Source organism: Falco naumanni, chromosome W (assembly GCF_017639655.2).
Source record: "Falco naumanni isolate bFalNau1 chromosome W, bFalNau1.pat, whole genome shotgun sequence".
Classification (NCBI taxonomy): domain Eukaryota; kingdom Metazoa; phylum Chordata; class Aves; order Falconiformes; family Falconidae; genus Falco; species Falco naumanni.
In genome coordinates, this window is record NC_054079.1 from 24,327,444 (window position 1) to 24,348,985 (window position 21,542).

General features: G+C 43.5%; 1 protein-coding gene and 2 long non-coding RNA genes across 12 annotated transcripts in view; 2 read left to right on the top strand and 1 right to left on the bottom strand.

Annotated features, from left to right (window-relative positions):
• Positions 1–21,542, bottom strand: part of LOC121080507 (protein FAM219A-like) — a 198,874-nt gene that overhangs the window by 123,620 nt on the left and 53,712 nt on the right. For 2 of the 10 annotated variants that reach the window (XM_040578559.1, XM_040578558.1), the window contains exon 1: positions 9,569–10,576. The exons of 6 other annotated variants lie outside the window; for them this stretch is intronic. In XM_040578559.1, the coding sequence (XP_040434493.1) occupies positions 9,569–9,754 (186 nt within the window). In that variant the 5' untranslated portion in view covers positions 9,755–10,576. Of the gene's footprint in view, positions 1–9,568; positions 10,577–21,542 lie in introns of those variants that run through there. 2 more of the 10 variants (XM_040578563.1, XM_040578566.1) reach the window with 2 other exon arrangements.
• On the top strand, positions 984–21,229 carry LOC121080510. The gene is made up of 2 exons (XR_005825396.1): positions 984–1,068; positions 21,072–21,229. It is a non-coding gene; the product is annotated as an uncharacterized LOC121080510 (long non-coding RNA).
• Positions 18,314–20,701, top strand: LOC121080509. Its single transcript, XR_005825395.1, has 2 exons — positions 18,314–18,612; positions 20,635–20,701. It is a non-coding gene; the product is annotated as an uncharacterized LOC121080509 (long non-coding RNA).

The following is a 21,542-nucleotide window of genomic DNA, read 5'->3' on the forward strand; positions in this document are numbered from 1 at the left end:
GCCAGGTTAACACCTCTTCAACAGGAAGGTACAAATCCTAGAGGGTTACAACCTCGACAAATCTGGCAAACTGATGTTACAGAATTCACCCCATTTGGAGTACTTAAATATGTCCATGTCACAATTGATACCTGCTCGAAAGCTATTTGGGCGACTGCTCATAAATCTACCAATGCTGTTGCCTGTATTCAGCATTGGACGTCAGCCATGGCTGTGCTGGGCCGCCCAGATATGGTAAAAACAGATAATGCCCCTGCATATCTTAGTGCCAGAATAAAGACCTTTTTGCTGCAATGGCAGGTGAAGCACGTTACCGGAATTCCGAATAATTCTGGTGGTCAGGCAATTATTGAACGTGCCCATCAATCATTGAAACATTACCTGTCTGTTTTTCGAAAAGAGGGGGAGAGGAGTCCTCATGTAATAGTGGCAAAAGCATGCTATGTACTGAACTGGTTGAATCCCAGAACGGAATGTACTGAACAGCCGATTTCCTATCACTTTTCTAACAATCCCAACGATTTTTCGAATCGTGACATAGCTGTCCAGGTATTTGACCCTGTCTCAAATTGTTGGTCAGGGCCTCATAATTTATTAACGTGGGGTCGGGGTTATGCATGTATCTCCACAGGGGCAGTGACCAAGTGGATTCCGGCAAAATGGGTTCGCCCGTGGATTGAAAACCGACCCACTGAAAAGAAAGAGCAGGGTGACTACGACAGGATTGACTCCTAAATGAACAGGAGGGATCAGTGGGCTCAGTGGGCACAGCATCGAGAAAGGTTATTCCGACCGCCACGACCAAATGAAGAAAAGCGGCTTGTAGATAAGTTAACATACATTATTCTGCCCATCTTGCAGCAGTTACCTCGGGAGATACAATGTCAATTACCCTCCGGTGAATTGTCTTTGTTACACTGTGACCGTATCGTGCGTGCGTTGCAGGATCTTTTTGGGCAAGGACCGATAGAAACAGAAAATTCTTGTCCTATATGTGCTACTTCTTGTAATTCAACAGTTACTCTATATTGTGGATATTGTAAAAGGGTTGGAGCATATAGGCGGAAGGTTTTACACTCTTGGCTGTGTCCACCCTGTCGGTATAGTATCCTACGTTTTGGTTCCGGCGGTTTTTCCCTTCTTACTGGGACACATGCCCCTACTTTTTCAGGTATAAACGAGGCCTTACAATCTTATGAAGCCTTCGAACAGATATTTTTAGCAGAACATCGAAACGAACTCATCTTCTGGGTTCGCATTATCAGAAAAAGTTTTGAATCTCATATAATACAACATCATTGTAAATGTGAATGATGGCATTATTTTTAGGAATAGGTCTAATGAATATTGCTTTTGCTTCTGCTTTGCATAGTATATTGTTGTTTGTTATTCTTTTGTTACTTTTAGTGCCTTGTCTTTTACAATGTTTCCAAAGCTGTATGGAACGCAGTATTAATGCTGTATTTAAAAAGAAAGGGGGAGGTGTTGGGGCTTTTGCTGTATTGAATGATTATACTGAACTTTGAAGCAAGTGGAAAAATACTGAAGAAATAAGACGAGGGCACGATCAGAACAGTGGAATGAAGAGGGAGGAACAAATTGCAGGTGCTTGCACAAAACCAGGGCCAGCAGGACGCGATAAGAGGAGCTGGGAAACAACAGAAAAGAGCCTACGTGCCTGAAAAAGTAGAAACAGAAATCTTGCCAATAAACAATTGTTAACCAATCATATTATTATACGCTTGTAAAATAGCCAATCATATTATGACACGCTTATAGAGTGCCTTATAAAAGTGTACCTGGTTTGTACAATAAACGGATCAGATCTTGAACTCCATGAGTATTTGAATCTGACTCCCGCTCGCCCGAAATGCCCGCAGCAACACTGTGTCATATGATGCTTACCTCTATGCAGTATATAGTTTGGACAACGGAGTACCAGGACCAAGCTGACGTACGAAATTAAACTCTATAACTCGAAAGTTATAAAGTAGGTATGTTTATTGCGCGCAAATGCACGGGGGATCGCTCCTCCACAAGCGTGCATGCCCGAAGTGAGGAAACATCTCACATTTATACAATAAAACAAATGAATATTCAATTAACACCTATACATATTCGTTACCTAAACCCGCTTACTCTCGCTTCCTATGTTAATTAGCTTATCAGTCCTTTGCCTGGAATGTGGTGGTCTTGCAGGTTTGTAGGTGATTCATGTCCTTGTGACCATCTGATCTTCTCCAGCAAGGAGACTTAGCACTCCCTCCCTCTAGATAGCATTGGAATGTCTCTCGTCCTTTTTATAAATAGCCCCTTTGTTAGAGGAAGAAGGGTAGGTGTCTCCTCCAAGCTGTGTGGCTATGTGACCAGACACCACACCCATGACCAGTCACCATACCCACATTCCTTGAGCAGACGTATACAATCACAATCGATGTCCATTATCCCTATTTCACACTATTTCTCCATATCAAAGCTACTATGCAGACAATGGATAATTTAATGAACATGAAAAATATAGATCGAGGGCCATGGTGAACTCCTGCTTGGCTCATTTGACTAGCTGATCATGGACTCCTTACCAACGATAAGCCAGAAAACAAGCCAGAATAATGTGGATCTTTCTGCTGCTTCTTTCCTTGCACCTGACATCGCCACTGCACAAGTTTTAACCACAATGAATAAGTTAGGATGTGATACAAAAACTATTGATGTGTGGGTTTGTTATATTGCTAGGGTTTTGGGCCACTGTTATATGTCTACAGTGTTTGATGAACCTGATGCGAGCCATGATACAGAGGGCTATCCATCAAGCTATGAGGGTTCAAATTCACAGGGCCTTAACCTTATCCTATTTAATAAACAAAAAAGGCGGAATTGTAAGGGCCCTTTCTGAGAAAAGGCTTTCTTTATTGTCTGGGTGCCAGGTTGCAGAGTGATTATGCCACACCTGTCTGCAATGAGGGGTGTACCCATAATTCTGTGCACACCTGTCTGCAATGAGGGGTGTGTCCAAAGCTCCCCACATCTTAAGTATTGGGGAAGGAGAGACTTTGTTAGATGAGTATGGAAGAAGTAAACAGCTTGATGGAGTGTAAACTGGCTGCAAAGGTGCTTTGCTGTACGTAGGCACTTTCCAGGGCAGAACTTGGGTGTATAAGTGATCGTCTATAACCAGCACTTATGTATGCAATGGGGGATCTTGCATGGGGTCTGTGCCTTCGTATGCCACATGTGACCATGCAGCCAATTCCTTATCCACAGTTGTCCATCCATCAAATCCATGCCTCTCCAACTTAGAGACAAAGATGTCACGCAGAACAGTGTCAAATGTTTTGCACAAGCCCAAGTAGAAGATGTCAGTTGCTCTTCCCTCAACTGTCAGTGCTGTAACCCCATCATAGAAGGCCACCAGATTTGTCGGGCACAACTTGCCCTTAGTGAAGCCATGTTGGCTGTCACCAATCACCTCCTTGTTTTCCATGTGTCTTAGCATAGTTTCCAGGAGGATCTGCTCCATGATCTTGCCAGGCAGAGAGGTGGGACTGACTAGCCTGTAGTTTCCTGGGTCTTCCTTATTTCCCTTTTTTGCAAATGGGGGTTATGTTTCCCCTCTTCCAGTCTGTGGGAACTTCACTGGACTGCCACAACTTCTCAAATATGATGGATAGTGTCTTATCCGCTTCATCTACCAGTTTCCTCAGGACCTGTGGATGCATCTCATCAGGTCCCATGGAATTATGCACCTTCGGGTTCCTTAGATGGTCTCGAACCTGATATTCTCCTATAGCAGGTGGTTCTTCATTCTCCCAGTCCCTGCCTTTTCCTTCTGCAATATGGGCACTGTGGCTGGACCACTTGCTGGTGAAGACCAAGGCGAAAAAGTCATTGAGTACCTCAGCCTTCTCTGTATTCTGGGTAATCAGATTTCCTGTTTACTTCTGAAGACAGCCCATGTCTTCCCTAGTCTTCCTTTTATCACCAATGTACCTATAGAAGCTTTTCTTGTTCCCTTGATGTCCCTAGCCAGATTTAAATCTATCAGGGCTTTAGCTTTCCTAAGCTGGTCCCTGGCTGCTCGGGCAATGTCTCTGTATTCCACCCAGGCTACTTGTCCTTGTTTCCACCCCCTGTACACTTCCTTTCTATGTTTGCGTTTGTCCAGGAGCTCCTTGTTTATCCATGCAGGCCTCCTGATGTTTTTGCCTGACTTCCTTTTTCTTGGGATGCATAGATCCTAAGATTGGAGGAGGTGATCCTTGAATATTAACCAGCTTTCTTGGGTGCCTCTTCCCTCTAGGGCTCTATCCCATGGTACTCTACCAAGCAGATCCCTGAAAAGGCCAACAATTCCACAGTTTTTCTCCGTGAATTAAAACGAAAGTAAAAAACTAAAAGAATAGTGTGTGTTTCAGAAAATGGTTAAAGAGACTATTTCTTTTTGCTGCATTTCAAATAACAAGAAGGGAGATGCCACTGGCAAATTCCTTTCTCAGGAGAAAACAGGAAAGCACATCAGTTTAATTCAAAACACACCAGCATTCTTCTACGTCTTATAACCCAAGTGTCACATGAGGGGAGAGGGGGGGCACCCATCTGAGCACCAAATTCTTTAAATTCTTTTTCTAAACAAATCAGCATTAATTTACCTCCCGCTTCAGAATTTGTAGGGGAGAGGCCTCTGCCTTCTGCTAGACCCTTCTTTTCCTGCCCCCGTAAAGTGGGTTGCACAGCCAAGGGCAGCTCCTTCACAGTACAGGTATAGGAATCAACATATGAGAGACCAAAAGCAATTGCAGCATAAAAAAATACCTTGCTTGCTTTGAGCAATGCCCAGCTTTTTTGGCCACCTTATTTTAAATGGCACTTTGAGAAATTCTTGTCAATACATTCATGGGGACATATGTAGCTCATTTAATCACTGAAAGCATTAATGACTCTGGGTTTGGGACACCTGCTTATTTTGCAGTGCACTTCTCAACACCTGCTTGTCAGCAGAACAGAATTCCGAAGCAGAGAGGGTTGTTTTTCCTACAAATATTTGAGGCTGCATGTTGGTTTTATCACCTCTATAGATAAGCTGTACTGCTTCCTGCTGCTGGAAGAGAGCAACATTCCGGTTAGGTATATATGCTTGTCCTGTACTAATCTGAACAAGATAAATTTCTGCACCCTGGAGACAAGTGGCAAGGCTTCAGAGATGTCTGATTAGTTGTCAGCCTGTTCTCTGGTATGCTTCTATTAGGTCCCAGTTTTCTCTAATTCCTCTCCCCCAAGTGATTTGCCCACACCAAGGAATTTCATTTAGCACATATTATATCCTATCACAGATCATTTGAGAATTGTCTTAAGGCATTGATCCCTGAGAGAGGGGGGGGAGAGAGGGGGGGCGGGGGGGGGGGGAGAGAGAGGAGGGGTGGGCTAGAGGGGGAGGGGTGGGAGAGAGGAGGGGGGAGAGAGGGGGAGGGGGGGAGAGAGGAGGGGGAGAGAGGGGGAGGGGGAGAGAGGGGTGAGAGACGAGGAGGGGAGAGGGGAGGTAGAAGGAGAAAACGGGTGGAGTCAGGAGAGGAGGGGAGGGCGGGGGGGAGGGAGAGGAGGGGGAGAGGAGAGGGGGTGGGAGGGGGGGTGAGAGAGGAGGTGGGGGGGGCGAGAGAGGGAGGGGAGGGGGGAGAGAGAGGGAGGGGAAGAGGGAGAGAGGGAGGGAGAAAGAGAGGGAGGTAGAAAGGGAGGGAAGGAGGGGGAGGGGGAGAGAGAGGGAGGTAGAAAGAGAGGAAGGGAGAGGGAGAGAGAAGGAGAGAGGGAGGGAGAGAGAGAGGGAGAGAGATTGAGAGAGACCGGGTGCTCTGGATGAGGAGAGACAAGGGAAGGCAGCAGAGGGACTGGCATGAAGAGTATGTTGGTATGTGATGGTAAAATACCTTGTGCAGCTGGCTAGTTTGGAGAGGGCTGCTACACCCTAACAACTCCTTTATAACTTTAGCTCATTTCTTCCTGTGCCAGCTGTGACACTGTCGCACTCGTTTCTCTGTTGTCATGGTTTAACCCCAGCTAGCAACTAAGTAACATGCAGCCACTCACTCACTCCTCACCCCTAGCATGATAGGGAGGATAATCAGGAAAAAGGTAACATTCATGGGTTAAGATAACATTTTAATAATTGCCAGAAAATATAATCATAGCAAAAGCAATTGCAATGAAAAGGGGAGAGAGGGAGAGAGGAATAGAGTCCAAAAGCAAAAAAAAAAAAACAACCAAAGAAGTGATGCACAATACAATTGCTCACCACAGTCCCTAAGCAGCAATCAACAGGCCTCAGGCCATCCTCCCTACCTCCTCCCCCCCCCCCCCCCCCCCCCTCCCCCCCCCGTTTATATACTCAGCATAAGTTCTATGGTACTCCAGTTTAGTTTGGGTCAGGTGCCCTGGCAGCGTCCCCTCCCAATTTCTTGTGCCCCTCCAGCCCTCTCACTGGCAGGGCCTGAGAAACTGAAAAGTCCTTGACTTAGTATAAACATTACCCAGCAACACTAAACCATCAGCGTGTTATCAATGTTATTTTCATACTAAATCCAAAACACAGCATTGTATCAGCTACTGAAAAGAAAATTAACTCTATCCCAGTCAAAACCAGAAGACTAACAAGTCAGTCATGGCTAAAGGTGTGCACCACAGCTTTAATTAGTACAGCCAATAAAGCATTTTGATAAAGCAGCTAACATGGACCATCAGCATGCAGCTCTGCATAAGGGAATGGATTAAAATCCATGTACAACTGTTGAACACAGAGACACTAAGCTACAATTACTAATATTCTTCTGTGTACAGAAATTTATGTGTTTATTTTTACCCTGCAGTTACCAAAACCGTGACTGAAACTAATGAAATGTAGCCCTTTTAGGAACACTGCCTAATATATCTTGTTAAGGCAAAGATAAATTACTTTCCACTTAAACCAGACTAATGTGGAAAAGCCTAGGAATGTTAAAAAATAATAAATGTAAAAGAATGCAATAATGACTAATTTTTTAAAAAAACTAAACTGTTCTGATCTTAAGAGACTGTCCTCTCAACTTTATGGACTCACAGAACATTACTGGATGTGTAGGCTGTGTAGCACCATAAACTGTAAAGATCAGGGTTACTGCTCCAGGCTAATTTGATGGGTTTAATTTACAATTCATCTATTGTATCTGGAAGTCTAATTGTAGCTAAGTACATTTTCAGGTTGTTCAAGGTATAATAAAGAACCAAATAGCTTAGAAAGGCAGCTCTATCTTTACAATTAGAAACGTTTTCTATTTCAGGTGGCTTCTCCCCAGCATGTTTATAAGTTCCCTATTATACCTTTCAGCATGTTGTAAAAAATAAATTATGACAGGCTGCAGTGATTCACAGATATAATAAGAAACAGGGAAGAGAGATACTATGCAGGAGGAATCTGGATAAACCTGAGACAGCAGAGTATCTGGATGTTCATAAGCAAAGTGTTTTCCCATAGGAGTGTGGATAGAAGAGGAGTCTGCATTCAATTCCCAGGAGGCCCATTAAACACAAGGTGACAATGGAAATCGGTCCCCATTTCCCCACACGAGGTGTGAATAGGTTTATCTGTAGAGTTCAGAGGCATATGCAAATGCTGTGCGCTGGTAGCCACCATCCTAGTGTAACCTGGCAGCTACTACCCACTGTAACAGCTAGAGATGCTCCTCCAGCCACTCCCCAGACCCTTCAGTGCTGCTGGCAAGAACCCAGCCTCTCCTAGGAAATGTGACTGATAGCAACTTGTAGTGCTGGGGGCAAGGCAGGCCAGCCTGAAGAGTCACATAGTCCTTCCAAGTTAAACGTAAACATATGAAAACAGGATAGCCAACATTGCTTTCCTTTGCAGCTAATTTGGTGAGATCAAGAGCGAGATTAGTACAAAGTGTGTTTCATAAATCATTTTTAGATGGACTCTGGTATAGCAGAATTTAGTCTTCATGAAAATCTGTGGTTTTCTGTCCAAATAACAATTGCATTGTAATGGCTCTTGGTTATTGTCTTTGCTGGACTGGAACTGGCAGATCAAATACAAAAGGTTTTCTACCATCTCATCAGTTCTCTGACTCCATCATTTGCCTCCTTGAGGAAGACTACAAAAAACATGTTAGGGAAGACACTGAAAACAGAAGCTTGAATTTAAAAGGCCCAGAATCAAGTAATTTGTTCTAAGATTAGTGGAAGGGGTATAAATAGGTGGATGAATGAAAAGATGAGTTTTCTTAAGCTTTATGGATTTTAAAACTTAACTCTTTTCTACTCTTGCCCCTAAACTGGACGTTAAGGAGCAGTGCTGAGCAGCAAGCATTTCAGATTGGGGTTTTTTTGTGCCCTGTATCAATGCAAGTTATTTTTTCTTTAAAATTTACAAGGCTATGTTTGCCATTCCAGAATATTCAAGCAACCACCACACATCAACTCTTCTAAAGACTCTCTCTCCCTCTTCCCCTGCTAGCATGGTTTGGATGTTGCTACTAGCATCCTGAATGATATGGGTGATACAGATAAACCCTCCTTAAGGCCATGTTTCACAAATATTCCTGTGTACAGACACAAAAAGGAGATCAGGAATCTACTAAAAAAAGAAAGCAGAGCTGGACGTAAATACAAGACCAGACACCACCTCTTCTGAGAAGTTCTGCATGGCTGCAGAATCCTCCTGCTGCATCACTGCAAGCCATACTAACAACCAACATCCCCCTGTCTACCCCATGCACACGTGGCTGCCAGCCAGCCAGCCACATGTAGACAGTGCTAGGAGCACCGCTTTGGAAGCCAGCAGTACATGGGTCACACTGGTCAGGCTGCACAAAGGTTCAGTGAGCATAAGAATGTGGCTTGAGGGGTTTTTCCTTCCCTTTTGCTGCTATTTTTCAGGTGTTCTGTATAAGCAGACACATTGCCAATGGCTGGTTTTCCTGTTTTGTAGCTTGTATCAGTACAGAGATTTCCACGCTGAAGACGCACCACCAGATTGCAGACTACACTCTGCTTGCAGTCCACTAAGGAAACCTGCAGAAAAACCTTTTATTTTAATGGCATTACTTGAGTTTTACATTAGTATAACCAAGTGCTTCCACAGCCCCTACTGCTTTGTTAAGCACTCTCATCCTTGTCAAAACAAAATTATGAGAGAAGAGAATGTAACATCTTAGATGATTTTCTCTTCTTTCAGTATATAAGAACATGAACATCTCTGTACAATCAACATTTAAAAGGCATGTTTGCATTTAATATATTTTGTTTTAAATTCCCATTAGGATGCCTAGCCAGGCAATCTGTTTGAACATGCAAAATATTGAAAAGACTACACAAGCCAGTTATCTTGGCTCTTATGCCTAGAAAATGAGAAATCCTGAATCCTAAAACTGAAGTATTTATATTTATTACAGAGAAGAAAGGAAATGTCTGATTCTGCAACCCAAGGACATATTAGCTCTAGCCTAAGCTAGGAATTAGATGATTTGATAAATTCTGTGACTCTGTTGATCAGGAATGTTTAGCAAGAGACCAAATTTAAAATTCTTACAAGTTTTAACATAAAGAAGAGGATCAGAGAAGTTAAACATATTACTGCCTGCCTCACTAAACAGGCCACAGCAGATGGACAGGTTGGAGAAAAAGGGAAGATGCCTCGGGCTTTTGCACAGAATGGTGTTTTCAGCTCTCCCTCCTGAGGTGTCCATGTCCACAGCGCTCCCTGGATGCAGGGCATTCCAGATCACATTCTCCCAACAACAAGGGCTTTCAAAAATGAGACTTTATATATTATAAAAATCTCTCGTTATGATATGACATAGCTGTGTGATGAAAACTAAGTCCCATATGCTTTGCTGTGTTCATATCTGCTTTAACACAGCTCTATCCACAGCAGGTACCGGTAGTGTGTACAGAGCAGTGAGATCCACCTACAGAACGGAGGTGCCTAGATCTCACCTTAGGCTTAGATACACAATACTCATACATTCAGAACAGCAACTGACTGGCCATCCATTATCTGCAATGTGTATTAGACTAACTAGCATCTCCCTGGTGATATTCTGCAGAGAGGAGGATTTGGTTCATTATAAATACACAGCACAATTGGCTCTCAGTGTTCAAACTCACTCGGATGTGACAAGTTCCTCCTGTGTTATCAGCTGGCCATGGTCTTTCTAAGGATCACCAACTCTCTGCCACACAAATCACCTCTGCAGGATCAGCTGCATGTCCCAAGATGGATGTGTCTGCTCTGAAGTAGTTTATTTTATAGAGCTGTCAAGTTAAAAACTTTCTGCAAGATCCCCTAAAACAGAAGCAGGTGCTCTCTGGAGTTATGTTCTTCAGGAGTTGGCACTGCCTTGCATGTCAGCTAACATGGGGGCAGTTTTATGCCTGCAGTGCTGTTGTCCTTTCTGTCCAAGGGTCCAACAATTTTCTCACCTCCAGACTGGCCATGGTGCTGCATCATCACACCAGCAGCTCTCGTCTCATCAGCAAAAAGAAATTGAGGGTTTTCTGAGGCCATTATTCAGGTTCTTCCTGAGCTTATCTCTGAGTCCAAAAGATAAAAGAGAAAACTTTTAAAAAGTCAGCATAAAATGGTTGCAGATAACATGGTTGTGCTAGCGGACTCCAGCTGATGGGTAGGCAAGGATAACTCTAAAACATTTAAGAGTTAAAATCATGTCACTGTGCCTGTGGAAAGAGTTTTAGGACCATAACACCCTAGCCATAATGGTATGTAACATACACCTAGCTATCTCAACTGCAGCAGTTTACAGATGCTTACAGAGAAGAAATAAAACAAAACAAAAAAAAGGAATTAATTTTCTTTCAACCCTGTGGTATCTTTAATAGGATTTCCAGGCTTAAGGTAGAGAACAAGAAATGCAGGGAAGAGAAATGGAAATGCTAGAGATTAACTAATTTTAGAATCAATCACACAGTTTGCTTGCAGTTGGTGTAACCTTTGCGTTATTCTCAGCTAGCAGGAAATTCCAATCTAAATTAATAAGCAGAATATTTTCCACTCTTCCAGCAGTGTTTGCTTTAAAAGTTTTCTTGCACACACAGTCCTCAGTCATTTTCTAATTCTTCACACTGATCATCTCAATACATCTGAATCAGTACAATGGTTTGCAACAGTGGTAACCGCCATGTGGCTGTTCTCTCACATGAGATGCTCTACTTAAAAGTTTTATACAGGAATGGAGAAAGAGGGCTTCTTCACCCTTCATAGCTATGCTGCAACAGGCATTTCCAGATGGCCACTGCTACAAGACAGTTATTTTCAACCAGGGATTTGCCCCAAATTTACTGAGATGATTTTAGCAGTAGAGGATTTTATGGATGATTAAATGAAGACAAACGGGGTGCCATTCGTTCCAGACATACAGTTCTCATTAAACTCAATAATGGCTGTCCACAGACATGACTGGATTTCCAGATTTTGGCTTTAACCTGCCGAAATATGAATTCAAGCTTCTGACTGTTTTCAGCCGCAACCAAGTACTTAAAAAGGAAGCTGCAGTGCATTGACAAATCACTCCCTTCAAAATATTATTGGACAAAGGTTCTAAATTAAAGAACTGGTTGTCTTCAGTACTGTAGAAATTGTACCTGTGCTAGGTATTGAAGTGTTCTCCACTTGAGTAGAAAAGCCCTATTCCAACTAACAAAGTGATGGCAATGATCCTGCCCACGCAGTGCCTTCTCCCCCCTTTGCCCCACATGCCCAAGGGGTACTGCTGTCTCCAGAGGTGGCTGCATTTCTGCAGATGGGAAAGTGGGCGTCACTAAGAAGCACTGAATGAGTTTCTACAGTTTCTCCAGACTATCTAACCAGTTATACAGGCATTTAACCGCAAACATACAAGTTTAGCAAAGCCATCCAGTAATTCAATGGGATTTCTAACAGCTAGCAAGAAACCCTGTTTGGATGCTGGACATCTAGTCACGGTTACATGAAGGCCATTTACAAGGTTACATGTTGCCATTTGGCAACAGACCCAGCCCACATTTTAGTTCCACATGCAATCCCTAGTCATCCTCATCTCATTTGGGAACATCAGGTATCATCTTTCATGCCTTGGCCATGCTTCTTCCAAACACAGGCTAGTGGCTGCAAATGCCCTACTGCTCCTCTCTGGCCTGCTGCACCTCTGCTAGCTGCTCACTCACAGCATGCCTTACTGCGACTGCAAGGCCACATCCCTTACCCCCCTCTGTTTCTGGCAGAGAAGAATCAGGCTGTCTGAGGTTTGCAGGGACCTCTGGAGACCATCTGGTCCAACACCCCCTGCTCAAACAAGGCCACCTAGAGCCAGTTGCCCAGGACCATGACTGGATGGCTTTTGAGTATCTCCAAGGATAGAGACTCCACAACCTCTATGGGAAACTTATGTCCATGACCCATTGGAGCAGAGTATGTTTATGCTGCTTCCCACTGCCTGCATCCATCTCCAAGGGAATAGCAAACCAAGTGTGTATTGGGTTTGCATACCAAGGTTTTGGTAGTGGGGGAGCTGCAGAGGTGGCTTCTGTGAGAAGCTGATAGAAGTTTCCTCTATGTCCAATAAAGCCAGTGCCAGCCAGCTCCAAGATGGACCTGCTGCTGGCCAAGGCCAAGCCAATCAGCAATGGTGGTAGTGCCTCCGTGATAACATTTAAGAAGGGGGGGGAAAAGTGGTGCAACAGCAACTGCAGCCAAAGAGAGGAGTGAGAATATGTGAGAGAAACAACTCTGCAGACAACAAGGTCAGTGAAGAAGGAGGGGGAGGAGGTGCTCCAGGCACCAAAGCAAAGATCCCCCTGCAGCCCATGGTGAAGACCATGGTGAGGCAGACTGTCCCCATGCAGCCCATGGAGGTTAATGGTGGAGCAGATATCCACCTGCAGTCCATGGAGGACCCCATGCTGGAGCAGGTGGATGCCCAAAGGAGGCTGTGACCCCGTGCAAAGCCCACACTGGAGCAGGCTCCTCGCAGGACCTGTAGACCCCTGGAGAGAGGAGCCCATGCTGGAGCAGGTTTGCCGGCAGGGCTTGTGACCCTGTGGGTGACCCACACTGGAGCAGTTTGTGAAGAACTGGAGCCTGTGGCAAGGACTCACACTGGAGAAGTTCCTGGAGGACTGTCTCCCATGGGAGGGACCCCATGCTGGAGCAGGGGAAGAGTGTGAGGAGGAAGGAGTGGCAGAAACAATGTGTGATGAACTGACTGCAACTCCCCCAGCCTCCTGTGCCACTCAGGGGGAGGAGGTAGAGAAAAATCAGGTGTGAAGTTAAGCCTGGGAAGAAGAGAGGAGTGGGGGGGAAGGTGTTTTTAAGATTTGGTTTTATTTCTCATTATCCTACTCCAATTTGATCAGTTATAAATTAATTTCCCCAAGCTGCTTTGCCCGCGACAGTAATTGCTGAGTGATCTCCCTGTCCTTATCTCAACCCATAAGTCTTTTGTTATATTTTCTATCCCCTGTCCAGCTGAGGAGGGGGAGTGATAGAGTAGCTTCAGTGGGCATCTGGCATCCAGCCAGGGTCAACCCACCACACTGAGGCAGGCAAGTGGGCACTTGCTCTGTTGCACTGAAGTATAGCATTGCCTTGCAGATGCCACCTGTGAAAATATCTTCAGCAGTGTTAAGCACAGGAATCCTGACTTACACTAGGTGTGAGGCATTCAAATCCCATAAAGCATACACGTTTATTTTCTAGTAAGAAGACATTTAACCAGCTAGGGAAAACATTTCCCTACAGGTCATAACCATAGCTAGAAATTCTTAATTAACAAGTTAAGACTCATTTACAAAAGGCTTATTAACATTTTTAGGACCAGTATACTCAGCTTGCCAATCAGAAAATGGCCTGAAACACTGCACCAGAGTCACCAGATTAAAATGCCAGCAGAATTATCTCTTTTACATTTGGCTCCTTTTCCTTTTGTATTGATCTCAGCTCACATATAGCAAGTTTCAGGAGGAAGCATCTAACTTGCTGAAGGTTATTTTTTATTTTTTTTTAATAATTAAAGGAGCTTTTACAGCTGTAGTCTATCATTGTATTTGGAAACTATGTCAAGGTGTTTACTGTCCAAGACAATGATTTGAAGACTCATTTAAGGGTCATTGGCTCCAATTGATCATCAAAATACAAGGTCAATTAAATAAATAAAAAAAAAGACTTGTCAATTTGCCAATTCCTTTCATAAGATTAACTCTGGTGCCTCGGTGTCATAAGGCACTGATGAAGGATGACAGAGCTTTTCACCTCAGTGCCCTTGTTTAAACTATAGATTTTTATTAGCAATCACTTATGTAGGATGATGCAAAAAGAAACAGCAGCCAGGACTCAGTCCCTAATAGACAGATGACCACATCTGCTGGAAAATGCTAACTTTCCATGTGAAAGCAGAGAAGCCCTGAGCCCTCTGCTTCCACATGTAAGGCAATGCAATGCTATCCTAACTCTGCAGACAGACAGGACTTCTGCATCTGCATGTGCTCTGCCCACCAGCAGCACAGCTAGAACAGATATTCTGAGTACTTCTGTTAGGGTGGAGAAAAGGATTGTGAGCAGGAAAACTTAACAGAACTAGCTGTTTTGCTCTGCTGGTTTTCAAACAACCCGATTAGCACGTATCAGTTATTGAAAAAGACAGATCAAAAAACAGTACAGAGGGAAAAGAATGGAAAAATATCTCTTTTTCACAACCCAATCAACATGGCTTCAAAAAGATAATACTCCTCTGTTGGGGCTTTTGCTGTGTTGAATGATTATACTGAACTTTGAAGCAAGTGGAAAAATACTGAAGAAATAAGACGAGGGCACGATCAGAGCAGTGGAATGAAGAGGGAGGAACAGTTTGCAGGTGCTTGCACAAAACCAAGGCCAGCAGGATGCGATAAGAGGAGCTGGGAAACAACAGAAAAGAGCCTACGTGCCTGAAGAAGTAGAAACAGAGATCTTGCCAATAAACATTTGTTAACCAATCATATTATTATACGCTTGTAGAATAGCCAATCATATTATCACACGCTTATAGAGTGCCTTATAAAAGTGTGCCTGGTTTGTACAATAAACGGATCAGATCTTGAACTCCATGAGTATTTGAATCTGACTCCCGCTCGCCCAGAATGCCCGCAGCATCTGGTGACCCCGACGTGTGGATCAGTCGAAGAGTCAGGAAGATTCATTAAGGATCGTTTTACAAGCTGCGGAGCCGGCGAGGATCCTGCTGCCAGCGGAGAGAGAGCTGGGCGCCCGAAGAAAGGCGGAACGTGCACGGCTGACCGGTGAGTCAGGAAACTTAAGCAGGATGGGGATCACTGCATCAGCGGTGGAGAAAGTAATCATAGACAGTTTAGTGAAATTAGCAGAGAAAACTGAAACGTCAGTCTCACGGCAGGCAGTAATTTATCTGCTATGTTGGAGTCGCCGCCGTGGTTTCCTTGCTTCTACGCAAGATGTATATAATAATGAAACATGGAAGAAAGTGGGAGAGGACTTGTGGGAATCTGTGCAAGTCGGGACTAAGGGGGTAAAGACTTTGGCTCGCACGTATCGGGCTGTACGGGGTATGGCCGCGCAGTTACACGGCGAGGTGCAAGTCGCTGCAGCTGTTAAAGCTGCAGTGCGGCCTCCCGGCAATCCTACTGCTCAGTCGGAGGAAGAGCCAGAGGGGCAACCTCCGTGTGAAAATCCCCCCGATTATACATCTAAAGCTTATCCAGTAATGACTACTGCTGAACGAATAGCGTGGGGATTAGATGATGAATTACCATCCTGGTGTCCTGATAAGGAACAAACGGCAAGCGGCAGACAGACCTTAATACCAGCAATTGCGAGTACTGGATGTAAAACTGCTGGGGTGGGAACGGCACAGCTCCACCAGCTCCTAAATAACAGACTGCATTTTTTTTTTTTGACGCATGTTTGTCTTTGCAAAGGTGAAAGTTGAGATCTGACTAAGTAATTTTGATATGGAGAAATAGTGTGAAATGGGGACAATGGACATTGATTGTGATTGTATATGTCTGCTCAAGGAATGTGGGTATGGTGACTAGTCATGGGTGCAGTGTCTGGTCACATAGGCACACAGCTTTGAGGAGACAACTACAGTTTTGGGGAGACGCCTGCCCTTCTTCCTCTAACAAAAGGGGCTATTTTAAAAAAAAAAAAAAAAAAAAAAAAAAAAAAAATAAATAAATTAAAAAAAAAAAAATAAAAAAAAAAAAAAGGAAAATAGAAAAGGATGAGAGATATTCCAATGCTATCTAGAGGGAGGGAGTGCTAAGTTTCCTTGCTGAAGAAGATCGGATGGTCACAAGAACATGAATCACCTACAAACCTGCAAGACCACCACATTCCAGGAAACGGACTGATAAGCTAATTAACATAGGAAGCGGGGTTTAGGTAACGAATATGTATAGGCGTTAATTGAATATTCATTTGTTTCATTGTATAAATGTGGGATGGTTTGTCACTTCGGGGATGCACGCTTGTGGAGGAGCGATCCCCCGTGCATCTGCGCGCAATAAACATGCCTACTTTATAACTTTCGAGTTATAGAGTCAAATTCCGCACGTCAGTTTTGACGAGCCAGGCAGGTTTCTGCTCGGCTGAGGGACCAGCTGCGGAGCGGACGCTCCTAGGCGCGCCCCGGGAGATTTTCTCGGAGGAGCCTCCTCTTCTCAGCTGTTCACCCGGGAGCAGAAGAGAAACCCCTGGATCCGCGGATAAAACCATATGTTTAGTAACGGGGCGGCTGGTGAGACGCACGGAGACGTCCGGCGCGCAGCGCAGTCCCCAGGAGGAAAAAAAAAAAAAAAAAAAAAAAAAAGAAAAAGAAAAAAAAAAAAAAAAGAAAAGAAAAAAAAGGGGGAAGCTAAAAACTTCCTTTAGGTTGTCTTAAGAATTGGGGAATTCCTAGAATGTAACAACTGAAATAGCGCTCTGTGTCTTGTTTGTTCTATGTGTTGTCTTGTTACATGTTCAAAACTTGGAGTTATGAAATGTATGATGAAAAATAATAATATTCTGGTAATTCGTGGCAAATAGCGGAAAACTTAACACTCTGCTTAAGACCAGGAAAAATGTGGGGTTTTTTTTTGTTTGTTGTTTGTTTTTTGGCAATTGTTCGTTGAAATGCATACTTTGTGAACTGCCAGTGTTCCTAAAAGTTGTACATAAGTGCACGGTACCGTATAACATACTGCTTGTGTGACTGAGGGCTGCCCGGAGAGTGTGAATGGTGTGATTGAGATGCGCATTTTGATTTTCAGTGTATAGCTTAATTATTTTGACTGAGTGTGAGTGCAAGAGTGCTTGAGACATGCGTTTGAGTGCAATATGAGCAAGGAGCTCTATCCGTGTTTCCGACCTTGGGTGGCTAAGGCGGCCGGAGAAAAAGTAATTAAAATTGTAAAATGGGAAATGGAAGGAGTAAGCCCTGTGAAAAATCGCCCTTGGGTTGTATATTAAAACATTGGAGTGATATCGTAGGACATGGTGGTACCGAAAATAGAAGGAAATGGATTAAATATTGTAATCAGTGGTGGCCTTTGTATAAATTGGGGAGTGATGCGAAATGGCCTCAGGAGGGAGGAACGTTAGATTATAACACTCTCCTGCAATTAATGTTGTTTCTATGTCACTTGTAAGCAACTTATAGCATCCTTACCCCCTGGGGCATCCATCGCTCAAATGATAGAGGCATGCGCAAGGGCTCCTTTGGTTGAGGAAGAGGAAAAGGCAAAAATACATGCCAATGCTCTAGCAGTAGCTCTAAACAACAACAAGGTACAAGGCCGAGGGGACCGGGGTCTTAAGCCAAAATGTTATCAATGTGGACAGGAAGGTCACTTTAAATGTGACTGCAAAAAGAATCTAGGAGGAAAGTCTCTGTTGAATGGAAATTGTTTGCGTTGTCAAAAATTTGGTCATAAAGCGGCCGATTGTCGCTCAAAATTTAGAAAAGATGGTACACCCCTCTTTGTTCCGGGAAACGGGAACAGCCGCGTTCTGAGGGACGCGGCCAAGAAATATCCCCAGAACCCAACAAAATTCATGGCTGCCTTGGCGAGCTGTATTCAGCCACCAGAGGAAGCGCAGGAGTCGATTTGGCCGTGGCAGAACCTGTAAATATCACTGATGAAAAGGTACATGTACTTCCTTCTACAGTTAGTGGTCCTTTGGGTTATGGTTTATCTGCACTCCTTATAGGACGCTCTTCTGCGTCAAAAAAGGGGATTTTTGTTCTTCCTGGTTGTATTGATATTCCAGCAGGAAGAACTATTGCACAGCTCATTCCATTCCAAGCTACTGTCCCTCAAAAAGGAGAAAAGGACAGGGGTCAAGGTGCATTTGGCCCAACGGGTATGCCTAACATTGCCTTTTGTCAACTTATTGGTGCCGAGCGGCCAAAATGTAATGTTAAGATATCTGGTCCACAAGGTGTTAATCTTCCTAATATTTCAATGATGATTGATACTGGTGCTGATGTTACTGTTCTTCCCTTTTCAGTTTGGCCTACCATGTGGGAATTAGATAGTGCGGGTTCAACCATTTCAGGCATTGGGGGAAGTCGTCTGACACAGGTCAGTAAAAACTTCATTCTTTTCACGGATCAAGAAGGACATCAAGCATGGGTAAAACCTTATGTCCTACACACATCCTTGTCCTTGTTAGGTAGAGATGTACTTTCCCAATGAGGAATGAGAATCTCTACAGATTTTTGATTGGGGCCATTGATAGCAGCTCTTGCCCAACCTTAAAATTAAAATGGAAATCAGAAACTCCCGTATGGGTTGATCAATGGCCCTTACCTCAAGAGAAGCTGCAACACATTCAAGAATTAGTCCAAGAACAATTGGATTTAGGCCACATCAGACCTTCTGTTAGCCCATGGAATACACCCATTTTTACAATTCAAAAGAAATCAGGAAAATGGAGATTATTACATGATTTAAGAGCAATAAATGAAAAAATGGTTGACATGGGTGCCCTTCAGCCTGGGCTGCCTTCTCCCACTATGTTACCACAAAATTGGGACCTATTAATTATTGATTTAAAAGATTGTTTTTTCACTATTCCTCTGCATGAGGATGATTGTGAAAAATTTGCATTTACAGTACCAGCTATAAACCGTGCCGCTCCAGCAAAAAGGTATGAGTGGGTTGTACTACCTCAGGGTATGAAAAACTCCCCAACAATATGTCAGTGGTTTGTGGATTTAGCTCTACAATCTTGGAGAGAGAATAATCCTAACCTTATTACCTATCATTATATGGATGATCTCTTAATAGCCAGCCCTCACACACTAGCCCCTGAAAAAGAACAGGAACTTATACAGAGTCTGCATACCTTTGGATTGGTTATAGCAAAAGAAAAGGTACAAAAACTAGCGCCCTGGAATTATCTTGGTCTGCGCATCTCAGAAACAAGAATCCAGCCACAAAAAATTCTTAGTGTCCCACCTGTGAAAAATTTGTCCTTGGCTGACTGGTGGATTCAGATTTCTGAGTGTTTTGCAGTGGCAACCCTAGGTATTCAATTAGATAATCATTATCCCAATCATCCCTTATTTAAAACTTCCTTAGTATTGGAGGAAAAATCTTTACAGCAACAAAATCCTATAAAAAATGCACTTACGGTTTTTACCGACGCTAGTAGCAAAACTCAAAAGTGTGGCTATGCCTATAGGGATGACAGGAACAATTGGATTTCTCATATAGAACAAATGGAAGGTTCAGTTCAAGTTTTGGAATTAAGAGCAGTGTTAATGGTGTTTCAGGAATTTCGCAATGTCCCTCTTAATGTTGTAAGTGATTCTAAATATGTTGTTGGTATAGTTTCGCGTCTTTCGCGTTCCCTTTTAGGGTCTTTTACGAATGACAGACTTATGGCCCTAGTTATTCAGATGTGGAATGAAATAAATTTTAGACAATTCCCTTGGTGGATTACGCATATCAGAAGTCATCTGGATTTACCTGGTGTCTTATCAGAAGGTAATGCTTACATAGACACTCAGGTGGCATCCCCAGTATTACAAAATTCTCCTCTAAAACAAGCAACAGAGTCACATGCCTTTTTTCACCAATCTGCCCGGTCTCTCCAAAAACAGTTTGGTCTGTCTCGTCAAGACGCTAGGACTGTCATACTTAAATATGTCCATGTCCAGCATTGGATGTCAGCCATGGCTGTGCTGGGCCACCCAGATATGGTAAAAACAGATAATGCCCCTGCATATCTTAGTGCCAAAATAAAGACCTTTTTGCTGCAATGGCAGGTGAAGCACGTTACAGGAATTCCGAATAATTCTGGTGGTCAGGCAATTATTGAACATGCCCATCAATCATTGAAACATTACCTGTCTGTTTTTCGAAAAGAGGGGGAGAGGAGTCCTCATGTAATAGTGGCAAAAGCATGCTATGTACTGAACTGGTTGAATCCCAGAACGGAATGTACTGAACAGCCGATTTTCTATCACTTTTCTAACAATCCCAACGATTTTTCGAATTGTGACATAGCTGTCCAGGTATTTGACCCTGTCTCAAATTGTTGGTCAGGACCTCATAATTTATTAACGTGGGGTCGGGGTTATGCATGTATCTCCACAGGGGCAGTGACCAAGTGGATTCCAGCAAAATGGGTTCGCCCGTGGATTGAAAACCGACCCACTGAAAAGAAACAGCAGGGTGACTACGACAGGATTGACTCCTAAATGAACAGGAGGGATCAGTGGGCTCAGTGGGCACAGCATCGAGAAAGGTTATTCCGACCGCCACGACCAAATGAAGAAAAGCGGCTTGTAGATAAGTTAACATACATTATTCTGCCCATCTTGCAGCAGTTACCTCAGGAGATACAATGTCAATTACCCTCCGGTGAATTGTCTTTGTTACACTGTGACCATATTGTGCGTGCGTTGCAGGATCTTTTTGGGCAAGGACCGATAGAAACAGAAAATTCTTGTCCTATATGTGTTACTTCTTGTAATTCAACAGTTACTCTATATTGTGGATATTGTAAAAGGGTTGGAGCATATAGGCGGAAGGTTTTCCTACGTTTTGGTTCCGGCGGTTTTTCCCTTCTTACTGGGACACATGCCCCTACTTTTTCAGGTATAAACGAGGCCTTACAATCTTATGAAGCCTTCGAACAGATACTTTTAGCAGAACATCGAAACGAACTCATCTTCTGGGTTCGCATTATCAGAAAAAGTTTTGAATCTCATATAATACAACATCATTGTAAATGTGAACGATGGCATTATTTTTAGGAATAGGCCTAATGAATATTGCTTTTGCTTCTGCTTCGCATAGTATATTGTTGTTTGTTATTCTTTTGTTACTTTTAGTGCCTTGTCTTTTACAATGTTTCCAAAGCTGTATGGAACGCAGTATTAATGCTGTATTTAAAAAGAAAGGGGGAGGTGTTGGGGCTTTTGCTGTGTTGAATGATTATACTGAACTTTGAAGCAAGTGGAAAAATACTGAAGAAATAAGACGAGGGCACGATCAGAGCA